The 13,118-nt window shown below is 44.3% G+C and overlaps 2 protein-coding genes across 2 annotated transcripts; both read right to left on the bottom strand.

Annotated features, from left to right (window-relative positions):
* Positions 1-7,674: 7,674 nt before the first annotated feature.
* LOC124297759 (uncharacterized) lies at positions 7,675-8,430 on the bottom strand. The gene has a single exon (XM_046749070.1). It carries the CDS (start codon positions 8,428-8,430, stop codon positions 7,675-7,677), a length of 756 nt encoding a protein of 251 aa, XP_046605026.1.
* A 1,920-nt stretch (positions 8,431-10,350) lies between these two features.
* LOC124297758 (uncharacterized) lies at positions 10,351-11,217 on the bottom strand. The gene has a single exon (XM_046749069.1). It carries the CDS (start codon positions 11,215-11,217, stop codon positions 10,351-10,353), a length of 867 nt encoding a protein of 288 aa, XP_046605025.1.
* Between the last annotated feature and the right edge of the window lie 1,901 nt (positions 11,218-13,118).

Genomic DNA, 13,118 nt, shown 5'->3' with positions numbered 1-13,118 from the left:
CGAAACCGGTGCCCAACCTCAGCGCTAAATGGTGGAGTACATTTCACCGAGTGAACGGGAAAAACTCCGACAGTAAGCTCCATGCAAGTTTTTGGCGCGAAAGTTTTCATCAAGAATAAAAGCCCAAATCTAGGCAAGTTTGAATCTCGAGCAATAGAAGGCATGTTTACTGGATACGACACCAAATCAAAAGCCTACAGAATCTTCAATAAAGCCGCGAAGAAAATAATAGTAAGTCGTGATGTAAAATTCATGACAGAGTCAGGTACGGGACATCAGTATCAAGAAATTTTTGAAAAGGATGACGGAGACGACATTACAGTGGATATTAGAAGTCCGAGTAATAATGAAGAGACTCGAGGTGATAGCGGAGAAAATCGTGAAGAAGGAGAAGAAGAACCGACAGTAGAGTTGAGAAGGACCCTAAGAGCAGTAAGAGGGGCGGCGCGAAAGGTACGCGCAGAAGACCAAGAGTCCGATACAATACAAAAGAGAAAGATACCAAAAAAAAGGGCAGCAACACTCTCATGGGACAGACTGGTAGGTCCGTCGAAGAGAGGACGAGGACGTCCGAGGATCATGCGTACAGGAAAAGCCGGTAGACCTCGAAAGGGGTACTCAAGTCAACCAGATCCAGAGAGGGACGCTCATGAAAGCTTCGAGGAGGACGGCGAAGAAGAAAATACAGACTCAGAAACACATGAGAGTGATAACGCGTTCGTCAACATGACGACGAACGCACCTTATAGTTGGAAAGAAGCTGAGCAAGGTCCAGAAGCTGAAGAATGGAGAAAAGCCATCGAGAAAGAGATGGTGGCACAAATTAAAAATCGTACTTGGAGAATGGCATCTCGACCCATAAATAGAAAAGTCATAGGTAACAGATTTGTATTATGCACTAAAGATACGACTCAAGGAGAGATCAAGAAGGCTAGACTGGTAGCAAAAGGTTGCTCTCAACAGCCAGGGGAAGACTTTTATCAAACATTCTCCCCAGTAGTGAGAACAACGTCGATTAGAATATTGGCGGCACTTGCAGCAGAATTAGGTCTTGATATTCACCAGATGGATGTCGTCACTGCTTACCTCAACGGCGAACTCGAAGGGGACGTCTACATGGAAGTTCCTGAAGTGCTATGTGAGGTGACAGATAGAATGATTGAAAATAGTAGTGAGTATACGAGTTCAGTAGTTGCGATCGCCAAAGAGTGGACAGAGGGTTTAAGTGAAATCAAAGATTGTGTATGTTTATTAGAAAAGTCTTTGTATGGTCTAAAATAGTCAGGTTTACGGTGGTATGTAAAGCTAGTAAATAAATTAAAGTCTTTGGGTTTTAAATCGATGATACAAGACCCATGCTTGTTTATAGCACGTAGAAATGGGAAAATTATGTTAATAACAGTGTACGTCGATGATTTACTGTTTGCGACAGACGACAATGACTGGTTACTAAAAATTAAAGAACAATTATCTAAAGAGTTCGAGATGAAAGACCTAGGTAAAGTGAAACAATGTTTAGGAATTGAGTTTATACGTGATGAAAATCATGGTGTGTTTTTAAATCAGAAAATGTATGCTGAGAGAGTGCTAGAGCGTTTCGGTTTAAGTCTATGTAACCCAGCAACTACGCCGATCGAAGTAGGTTGTAAGTTAGTAAAAAATAAGAAGCCAAACACTAAAGTGATGTCTAAATATCCGTACCAAAGCGCAATTGGAGCATTAATGTTTTTAGCGGTTACTACTAGACCAGATTTATCATACGCGGTTAACTATTTAAGTCAGTACAATAACAATTATGATGAAACACATTGGAAAGCGGTAAAGCGCGTAATGAGATATCTAAAAGGAACGCTTGACTGTGGTTTAGCTTATGAGCGAACTGGACTTGAATTATTCGGGTTAGTTGATGCTAGCTGGGGATCATTCCTTGATGGTCGTAGATCATACTTTGGCTACGCATTTGTTTTAGCTGGCTCACCGATAAGCTGGGAGGCGCGTAAACAAAGAACCTCGGCACAATCGAGTACTGAGGCGGAGTACATAGCTATTTCAGAAGCAACAAAAGAGGCGATGTACTTGCGCGGTTTATTTGAAAGTCTTGATTTTCCGTGTGAATGTATTACTATGTTTAAAGATAATTTAAGTGCAATAAGACTTACTGAGAGCGAGACGTTTCACACGAGAACAAAGCATATTGATGTTAGGCATCACTTCGTTAGAGATGCATGTAGAGACGGCATTATATGTATTAAACATTTGAGAACTGAAAAAATGCCCGCTGACATGCTAACAAAGGGCCTAGGAAAAATTAAACATTATGAGTGTATGAGTAATTGAGGTATGTCAGGGTCAAATGATGAAAACATGTAATCTCATGACTTTGAGAGGAGGTGTTGATATATGCGAAGATCATGAGAAATATACAAATGTACAATGCGTGTGAAAGTATAGATGTCACTTATACATAGGTAATAAACGACTGTAAGCGAACGATAGAAGGAGTCTGTCGAGTGAGTCAAAACTGACCGGGTCGTCTTGGATTAGACGGGACTCAGTAACTGAGTGTATTGTATTGAGCACGTGTATATTTGTTACGCCCCGACGTACCGCCTTGGCGTACCTTTTTCAAAATTCCATTTCATTCCATTTTTTTCTTTAATTTCTTCAATGCACAGATATCATTTCATCAAAATCTCATATTCTAATAACGGCGAGTTCCACCCCTCCTGGCAAAAGTCACGTAGGGACCAACGAGGATCCCTAGTATAAGGTTCAACTTTCTTCTATTTAACTGGTACCGAGAACTGAAATAGGAGACTGCTGAATTAGCATCAGTAGCGCTCAGCCTGGAAATATCCCTCTTTTTGAGTTGAAACTATAATCAATAACTAGGATAAACCACTACCTTTAGAACCACCAAATTAAAATAGATTACTTATTGGAATGTATGAATGAATGTGTGAACATTGCATGTAAATATCTTTTGTTCATATCTTCAATGTGTCACCGACGAGATTGAGAATCGTCGGAACACCGTCGAAGAACGAGAAGTAACGCTGACCATGTGGATTTGGGCACCAGGAGGTCGCCCTCGCACCTCATTGGCTAATTACCGTTGTAACTAATTACAACTGCAGCTCCTTGGACCCTCGGGCCCAAGAAGCCGCGTCTTTCGTCTGTCAAGTCGCGAAGTGCGTGGACGTCAACCCGGATTAGCCCTCTCGAGCAAGAGTAGCGTTTGGAAAATCTTAGTTGTGACCGACCTAAAGTCTCGCGCTAATTCGTCAAATTCGAGCATTCAGTTATTCTGTTAGCTGCAAGAGACTCACTATCTTCTACGTTTCCATCTGTTCTGTGCTTTACTAAATCTCATCATTTCGCGAATAGACATTTTTATGCCATTCCATTTTCCATAATCAAATTGAGGTCGGCCCTGATTCAACCGAATCAGGTAATTTTAAGTAATAATAATAATAATTACACTATCGTTTTTAATAAATAAATCGTTGCAATCAATTTTAACATACATCAAAATCAGGAAATTGACATTTTCAACTATAACTTTCGATAACAAGATATCATTCCAAATCTAAAAAGACTAAGTGACCGACGTTCAACATCGTTCGATTGAACAACTCTTCCAAACTTGAGGTGAGGCCCTGGTCCAGAATTCTACCGACGCAGACCGACACGATCCGACGGCTCTCAATCTCGTCGACCGATTCACCTAAAGCTAAGTCAATCCGAGTGTTAATCTTCGAAATTGAACGAATTTTTGTTTCACCTTTATAATCAAAATCTACTTCAGTAATTTTCATTCAAAACCAAGTCTAGAATTGGTGGCTAGCTTCACTACCCCCAATTAAATCGTACTTATTGTTTCGAAGAATTAACGAATAAGACTTAACAATAGTATATATATAATTGATTTAAGATAATCTAAAAAGAGAGATACAATGCAATAATCACGACCAGCTAGTTAACCATCGTTCAGAGTAGATGCTCCTGGTACCAAATAATAATATCCTTCAGAATAGTATAACACACGATTTGTATAAACTTGAACACTTTATAAATTGTTATTTTCGGCTCATATATCATTATCACCATTGATTGTTACCAGATATTTCAATAACCAAATCGAAACAGAATATACTTCATCTTTTATCAGTTAAATCATATTAAACATTTATTTTGAACGACCTTCTTCCCATTTTTATTATTGTAAAATTGCCACAACAATTTAAACAAACCTCACAGACCTGTATAGGACTATAGCAACACGATCCTACAAATTACCGGCTTATCGAAAGGTAGGTCTTTTCTTAGTTTTAATAATTATTCATTGTCGTTATGTGGGAGCTTGATTATTCAATTAATCATTAACTACCACCGCTCAGTACACCCTCACCCCCACGTAACACAAGAATTGGTGGCAGCGGTCGGATTTTGTTGCTGAAAGTGAGATTTGTTGAAATAAAAAAAAAAAAAAATTTAGTTTTTGTGTAAAATTGAAAAACTGGTCAAACGCATGAAAAAACAAGGCATCTTTCTTTCTAGATAATAATTATATAATTAACGACAAATTGTGCATGAAACTCTGCGAATTATTACTTGTGTATTTGTATGTATATATCATAATATCCTGATATCGTATATTGCCGAATTTACCACTGGTCATTTGTGTATTAACTGTGTTCCCAATATTTGCCTAACATTGGCATGAATTATTTCGTGTGCATAAACAACCTTTTTCGATTTTGAAATGCCTAACGAAACGGGAAACCAGAGCGCGGACCGAACCAATGTATCCACCCTAGACGCGAGTAATGCGATGATGACGTCAATGGCGGAATGCTTCGCGCTACAACACAGTACGCTTAATATTCCATATTTTGACGGGAAAAACATTCGTTTGAAAGATTTCTTACAAGACGTGCAAAATGGTTCAGTGTATGTTTCGCCGAATTCGGAAGGCGCATATGTAAAGTGCGTTCTAGGAAAATTGCAAGGAGCAGCTCGCGACAGTACATATGGCGAAACTTTCAATACGGTCAATGAATTAATAAAACATCTGAAAGGTCGATTTGCAGCTGAAAAGACTTATCCGTATTATCAACAAGAGATCGCGAATATACGGATGAAACGTGATGAAAACGTGAGCGATTTCTACGATCGATTAAAAATCTTGGTCAGTGCAGCTCGCGTAGCTTTAGAAGACGAGTACGGAAAAACCGAAGTCGACGCGGTAATGAAAGTACTACAAGTGAACGCGTTGGATGCTTATATTCGAGGACTACCTGAAGCTATCGAAAGATATGTTGAAGGACGTGTAAAGACATTGGAAGAAGCGTTTAAGTAAGCGCGAAAAACAGAAAATCGTATGCGTCAGGGAATAATATCTTCCGGAGAAACGCAGAGAGTACAAATTCCGCGACCGAACTCTCCAATGATCTATAACCAAAATAACGCGCCGCGATTGTATTCGAATTATGGCATCTCAGACGGAGCGGAGACACGCGCGAGAAGCCCGTCACCGAACGCGGCAATGTACAGACACCCGACGGCAAACGTCGCCGATCGACGATCACCCGAACCGAGGGGTTATTACCCATACGGCATGCCCGCTCACTCACAGGTTCAGCACCAGCAACCGCGTGGTTATCAATATCCGCCTTATTTTCCACAACACCCGTACTATTATCCGCCGATGACATATCCGTATTTACCACCTTATGGATATCCGCCCACAATAAATCCTGCATTGATTCCACAGAGATCGGGATCGCCGGGAGCAAATTTAAATACGGGCAGATCGAATTCGCCAAATTCAAACACCCGTTCATACGACCCGAATCAGCAGTCCGGTTTTAATCAAGCGAGGTTTGATAATTCGAACGTCAGAACACGGTCACCATCTCGGCGTAGAACGTCCGAAACAGCTGAATCTTTAAACTTGAACGCGACTCGTCGTCCGGACGCAACGGCGAGGTACGCGACGTCCGAGCGTCAACCGACGCGACGCGCGACGGTCCGTTTCGCGGAACCGCCGGCCGGTGCAACGATACGCGCGGACCAGATCGAGAATCGCCACTGATCAGGATGACAGCTCCTGAATTAAAAGAACACTCAGCTATTTTTCTAATCGACACCGGCGCAGATATCAGTCTAATTAAAGCTAATGTTTTACATCCTGACGTTTTAATCAGTGTAGACGAAATTTCTACGATTACGGGAATAACAACCGATAAAGTTAAAACTTTGGGAATAACAACTTTAACTTGACAAAACGAACCAAGTAAATTTCACGTCGTACGGTCAACCTTTTTGCTAAATTGCGACGGTATATTAGGTAAAGATTATTTGCGCGAGCGTAAGGCTGAGATCTCTTCTACACATAACACCTTGGTAACGAAAACTGACCCGATTAGACCGCTACGTTTTATCGGATACGAAGAACATTCCGATACCGAAGCAAAACCGCAAAAACGATTCTTTAAAATTCGTGCGCGCACAAAGCAAGCCATTGGCATTGACGTAATCAGTTGTGGCACAAAAGAAGCATATTTGCCACGCGTAGAAACCATAGACGGCGTATACATTGGTGAGGCTGCAGTCTCGGTACAAGATGGCGTATGCCATGTTCTTGCAATTAATACCTTGGATAGAGATATTGAGATAGAGATTCCACCACAGGAAGTGATACCTTTTGAATATCACAACTTTCCGGAGGAGCATGAATATCACGATTCAAGTTCAGAAGACTTAAATCTAGAACCTGAAGTGACTGATCGATTTACAGAAATTCAATCAAAATTGCATTTAGATCATTCAAATATAGAGGAACGGGACCACGTATTAGATATCATTGAGGAATTTCCAGAATTATTTCATTTACCTGGAGATAAATTAAAATCTACACCCGGCATTCAGCATCATATACCAACCCAGGATGATATACCGATTAATACGCGACAATACCGGTTCCCTCCAATTCATAAAACCGAGATTGAAAACCAAATCAAAATTAAAATTGACAACGGAATAATAGTTCCTTCAAATTCACCGTATAATTCACCCGTGTGGATTGTACCCAAAAAACCCGATTCTGCGGGTAGAAAACGATGGCGCATGGTAATTGATTCTCGGAAATTGAATGAAAAGTGTGTGCCCTTGTGACGGGCGACTCTGAAACGCCACGTTACAATGTATATATGTGGGATCTGGATTACTGGGATCCTACGTATTAAAGCGTGCGATGGGTGAAATATAAAAGGATGTTTATTAAGTTTTACAGGTACGTGATTACGGAGATCCGGTTATAGCGCGGTTACAATAACGGTTCTCTAGCGTGTGTTGATTTTGACTATCTGCGAGGTGATGCGAAGGATCTTCGCTCTCGTTTTTGCCCGCTGGAGTGAGGAAAGCGCGCTGAGGATTATTTCCGAAATTGGGCGATAAACGCCGAGCATTGCCTCGCTCTAATACTAGACCGAGTGCGTGTATGTGGCAGGCGCCACATGTCTCCCCTTCTTGGAGAAATACTGTGTAGTATTTCAAGCTGGAAACAGAAAAAGAAAAAAAAACTGGCAAGATAAAAATTTGGGTTATTTCTCATCTCTTTGTCTTTTGCGTGCAGGTTTGTTGAGTGCGTGGATGGAGCGTAAGACGAAATTACAGCGCGAGTCGGACTTGTTTTTTCTTTTTTGAAGTCGCGGTCGTTGGGGCGTCGTTGTTTGCGACGGGCTGGTGTACGCTCAATGCAGACGGTCCGGCCGTGTCGTGTTGGCTTTGGAGTTCGTCGAGCAGCAGATACGCGGGTTTCAATCTGTCGATCGAAACTGGCGTGTTTCTTCCACGTAGTTTGACGGTGAAGTATTTCTCGTGCTTGTCGACGACTGGGTATGGGCCGTCGTACGGGGCGGAGAATGACGGTCGCACTTGGTCGTTTCGGATAAAGACGTGTGACGCGTTTGCGAGGTCTTGGTGCACAAAGATGCGCTGGTGTGTGTGGCGCGATGCGGGTTCTGGTGCCAGATCTTGGAAGTTCTTCCTCAGCATCCGTACCAGTTCGGGGGCGGTCGTGTCTTGCCTTGAGGGCGCAAGGAATTCGCCTGGCAGTCGTAACGGTTCGCCGAGGACGAGTTCAGCGGGAGTCGCTTCGATGTCCTCTTTGTACGCGGCTCGGAGTCCGAGTAGCACGGCGGGAAGCGCGTCGTACCACGTGTCCTCGTGACAGAGTAGCGCTGCTTTTAGCTGACGGTGGAGGCGTTCTACGAGTCCGTTAGCTTGCGGGTGGTAAGCCGTTGTGCGTTTGTGTTTGAAACCTAGGAGTTCCGAGAGTTTTTTGAATAAGTTTGACTCAAATTGTCCTCCCAGGTCTGAAGTAATGCGCAAGGGAATGCCGAAGTGTGCAATCCACGATAGCATTAGCGCGTGAGCGACTTTTTCTGTTGAGCCGTCTTCGAGCGGCACGGCTGCTGGATAGCGCGTGAAACGGTCCACGATCGTGAGGCATTTTGTGCGGCCTTTCGACGGCGGCAGCGTGACCAGATCGATGTGGATGTGTTCGAAGCGTCGAGACGGTGGTTCGAAATTGGCGATGGGCGCCGAGCATTGCCTCGCTCTAATACTAGACCGAGTGCGTGTATGTGGCAGGCGCCACATGTCTCCCCTTCTTTTGGTTGAACGCGTGAGTTAGCGGCTTGTGGTCCGTGTAGATGGCGATGTGCCGACCTTCGAAAAGGTGTCGGAAGCGTCTGACGGCTTCGTAGATTGCCTCGAGTTCGCGATCGTACGTCGACATCTTTTGCGCGGAGGGTGATAGTTCCTTGCTGAAGAACGCGAGCGGCTCCCATTGACCTTGGCGGTGCTGTTGGAGGGCGGCTCCGATGGCTCGTTCCGATGCATCTGCGAAGATTGCCCACTCGGCGTTCGTGTCTGGATGCACGAGGAGTGTTGCGTCGGCGAGGGCTCGTTTCGATTTTTCGAACGCGTCTTCGAGCTCGGCGTTCCACGCGATTTTTGTCTTGCCCTTGACCTCGGATCCTTCCAGGAGGCGGTTGAGAGGCGCGAGTGTTTCCGCCGCGTGTTTGATGAATTTTCGGTAGAAATTTATCGTACCGAGAAAATTGCGCAGGCCCTTAATGTTTTCAGGCTTCTTGAGGTTGGTGATCGCGTCGACGCGTTCAGGTAGCGGTTTAATGCCTTGCGCGTTGACTGCGTGACCGAGGAATTTTACTTCTGTTTGACCGAGACACGATTTCGCGGCGTTTATGACGAGTCCGTACCGTCGGAGGCGTTCGAACACGATGCGGAGATGTTCTCGGTGTTGTTGCGCGTCTCGCGAGGCGACGAAAATGTCGTCGATGTACACGAACACGAATGGGAGATCGCGGGTGACGTCGTCCATGAACCGTTGGAAGGTTTGCGCGGCATTTCGAAGTCCGAATGTCATGAACGGGAATTCGAAGAGACCAAACGGAGTGATGATCGCTGTCTTCGGGACGTCTTCGGGCGCGACGGGTATTTGGTTGAATGCGCGCACGAGATCGATGACGGAAAATATTTGGCAACCGTGACAGTTCGCGCAAAAATCTTCCAGATAACGTACGGGGTAGCTATCGGGCGTCGTGCGAGCGTTGAGACGACGGTAGTCACCGCACGGGCGCCATTCGCCGGATTTCTTGGGCACGAGGTGGAGAGGAGACGACCAGGGGCTGTCGGAGCGGCGCGCGATGCCCAGCTTAATTAATCTCTCGAACTCCTCTTTCGCGATTTTCAAACGATCCGACGCGAGACGACGTGCTTTACTCGAGACTGGAGGTCCGTCCGTCGTTTTTATGTAATGATACGTGTTGTGTTTAACGTCACGGACGGCTCCGTCTGGTTTAACGATATCGGGGAACTCGGCGATTATTTTTTCGAATTGCGGCGAGTTGTCGCAAGAGATGACCTTGACCGAGGCGTGATCGATGTGCGCGATCGAGCCTAGCGATGTGAGCGTTGTCGTGGTGTCGATAAGGCGGCGGCCTTTTAAATCTACCGCAATCCCGAAGTGGCTCAGGAAATCTGCGCCGATTAAGGGACGCGTGACGTCTGCCACGACGAAACGCCATGACAGGTCTCTGCGTAAACTGAGGTCGAGTGTCATTGTGGTCCAGCCGAAGGTGTCAATAGGCGAGCCGTTTGCGGCGCGTAATTGATAACCTGTCCTTGCTTTCCGCGCGGGGGCTCCTCCGGGGGGGATTACCGAGAGATCAGATCCCGTGTCCACCAAAAATTGCGTTCCAGTGGGTCTGTCTTTTACGAAAAGGCGGCTGGGTTGCGCGAGGGAATCGGTTTCAGCCATTAACGACTCCCGCTGGCGTTTCCCGGAAATTTACATCCCGCTGGGAAGCACTTCTTCGCGGAATTGCCGAATTTCTTGTGGTACCAACATATGTTCGATGTTGGTGAGAGTCCGCGTGTACTCGCCTTGCTGCGTGAACGGCTACGCGAGCGTTCTTTTTTCTTGCTCGTTTTGTTTTGATTGCGGCGGCCTTGGTTTGATAGCTGTTCGACTTGACGTGTGAGTGCGGCTATTTGAGCTTCGAGGCTTGATACCGCCGAAACATTATTGCCTTTGTTTACTTGCTCGTGTACGCGATCGGCTGTCTCGCTTAGCTCGGTGAGCGTTAATTTGTTTTGTGCCACGAGGCAAATTCTAATATTTTCGGGGAGATGTGATAGCCAGCGCGCTTTAAGAATTTCCTCGTCTATGTCAGGGACGAGGCTACGCAGATGGCGTAAATGCGCTGATGGTGTGCGGTCACCAAGGCTTTCGCGGTCGAGGAGCTGTAAAATTTTTGCTTCTCTCGATTGAGAAAAACGCGCGATCAATGCTATTTTTAGCGCTTGGTACGGAAGGGTTACCGGGGGCGTGACGATAAGATTTTCTACCTCCGCGGCGTAACGCGTTGGTATGTTCGATATCGTGTGGTAGTATCGGCCGATTTCCGTTACAATACCCTGCGTTCGAAATTGCGCTTCCTGTTGCGCGAACCAGAGCGCTGGTCGTTCGGGGCAAAATGGCGGCACCCTGAGCCTTACGGGGTTCGGCGTCAGGGCTGGCGGTTGATCACCCTGCATTTCGTTTAGCGTTGACTCTCCTTGGCTCGGTTCTTGGTCTTCTCCCGGTCCTGTTCCTGAGTCTTCCAGAGCGTCCTGGTATATCATTCGCGTGTGCTTCGCACTGCAGCACGAGAGGGGTTTCACTCACTGATTAAGCACTCAAGGTGTCTATGAATTCACTCACGCAGCACAACGTCTCTGGGTGCTCAGCCTTGCGCGAGCGGTGAGGAAAACACGCGGACACTCGTGAAAAGCAGCAATAAATTTTATGCGCGCACTACCACTTGGAGTCTCCGCCTTTGCGGTGGGAGCGAATAATAAGCGCGGCGAAAAGTTTTGGAGTCGATTTCACAGCGCGCTAAGGGCACACTCGGCGTGGCGCGCGGGCGCGGGAAAAGAATCGCGAGAAACCGGCAGAAATATTCACGCGAGTGCAAAACGTTTCTATATCACGTCGGGGTCACCAATGTGGGATCTGGATTACTGGGATCCTACGTATTAAAGCGTGCGATGGGTGAAATATAAAAGGATGTTTATTAAGTTTTACAGGTACGTGATTACGGAGATCCGGTTATAGCGCGGTTACAATAACGGTTCTCTAGCGTGTGTTGATTTTGACTATCTGCGAGGTGATGCGAAGGATCTTCGCTCTCGTTTTTGCCCGCTGGAGTGAGGAAAGCGCGCTGAGGATTATTTCCGAAATTGGGCGATAAACGCCGAGCATTGCCTCGCTCTAATACTAGACCGAGTGCGTGTATGTGGCAGGCGCCACATATACACATGTACACGATATTTCTCTGCTATAATAAAATAAAATACTATATACTATATAACATATATAGATTATGAATCAAAAAAGAGATGCATTTTACATTTTACGTACGTAAACATTTTAGAAAAAGATTTTCAAAAGTAACAAAAATAATATAACACAAGAAGTTTACTATTCATATATCACATTCATATTTGCACCGATTAGATTAGTATTACATAGAACGCATTGGATCACCGACACACGATACTGCAAATCGTAAAGCTGAGTGACTTGTTGAAAAACCATAATACATTATATAAAGCTTGAAACAAAAAACGGTAGATTTTACATTTTCGATAGTGATAGCATGTACGGTTATGATAATGAAATACTTAACCATTTTAGAAGAAGATTTCCAAAAGTAGAAAAAAAACAAAAAAAAAAAAAAAACGCAAGTAGTTAACTGTTGATATATCATATTCATTTTAGACCATTTATATTTTTATTACTGTTAGGCTCTTAGGAACAATGTCAGGTTTCTCGGGGTGATGAGAAGATCACAGGTTTATTATACATATAATCAATGAAATAACATATTTATTATTGCTGAGAAATGAGTGATGAGAAGAACTTGGAACATTTGAAACTAACTTTAGGTTTCATTTATTATTACAATTTGATCAGTGTGCTATTTGAAATATGAGAATGTCTGGATTATATTAATCCCTTGAGAACCCGATTATGATTTATGGTGATTCTAGATTTTAGGAATCACTTGAGAAGTCAAATATGATTTATGTTATTCACTTGAGAAGTCTAATATGATTGTATTAATCAATTCAGAAGTCAATATGATTATGTCACGATAAAGCTTTTGTTGAGATGATACAGTCAATTCACGTGCGAGCACAATGAGATGAAGAGTAATACTGATTGACAGCTAGAAGAGCCGGTAACTAGGCGCGTTCTCAGAGATACTGAATACATTTGGCTAGTCCACGTTGAGAGACAGCTGCTTCTTGAGAGATGCCTTTGAGAATACCGATTCTCAAACAATTATCTATAGTTCAATTACACTCTTAATACCATTATCTAACGATGCTTCGCGTCTACGGGTCTTACATGCACGGGATCTAATCTCGATCACATCTCTCTCTGATCACTATCAGCGTTACACTAACTACATCCGTCGCACGTATCCGTCTACGCTTACACGCTGTTGCTATGCAGGCTGTTCTGCCATCTATATCAT

This window comes from Neodiprion virginianus, chromosome 2 (genome assembly GCF_021901495.1).
Source record: "Neodiprion virginianus isolate iyNeoVirg1 chromosome 2, iyNeoVirg1.1, whole genome shotgun sequence".
NCBI lineage: Eukaryota > Metazoa > Arthropoda > Insecta > Hymenoptera > Diprionidae > Neodiprion > Neodiprion virginianus.
The sequence above is the reverse complement of the archived record's forward strand: the minus strand, read 5'-3'. Positions and strand labels throughout refer to the sequence as shown.

What these genes read in the sequence shown, in the direction of transcription:
- LOC124297759 (XM_046749070.1), bottom strand. Translation starts at nt 8,430, where the DNA reads ATGCTATCGTGGATTGCACACTTCGGCATTCCCTTGCGCATTACTTCA.
- LOC124297758 (XM_046749069.1), bottom strand. Translation starts at nt 11,217, where the DNA reads ATGATATACCAGGACGCTCTGGAAGACTCAGGAACAGGACCGGGAGAA.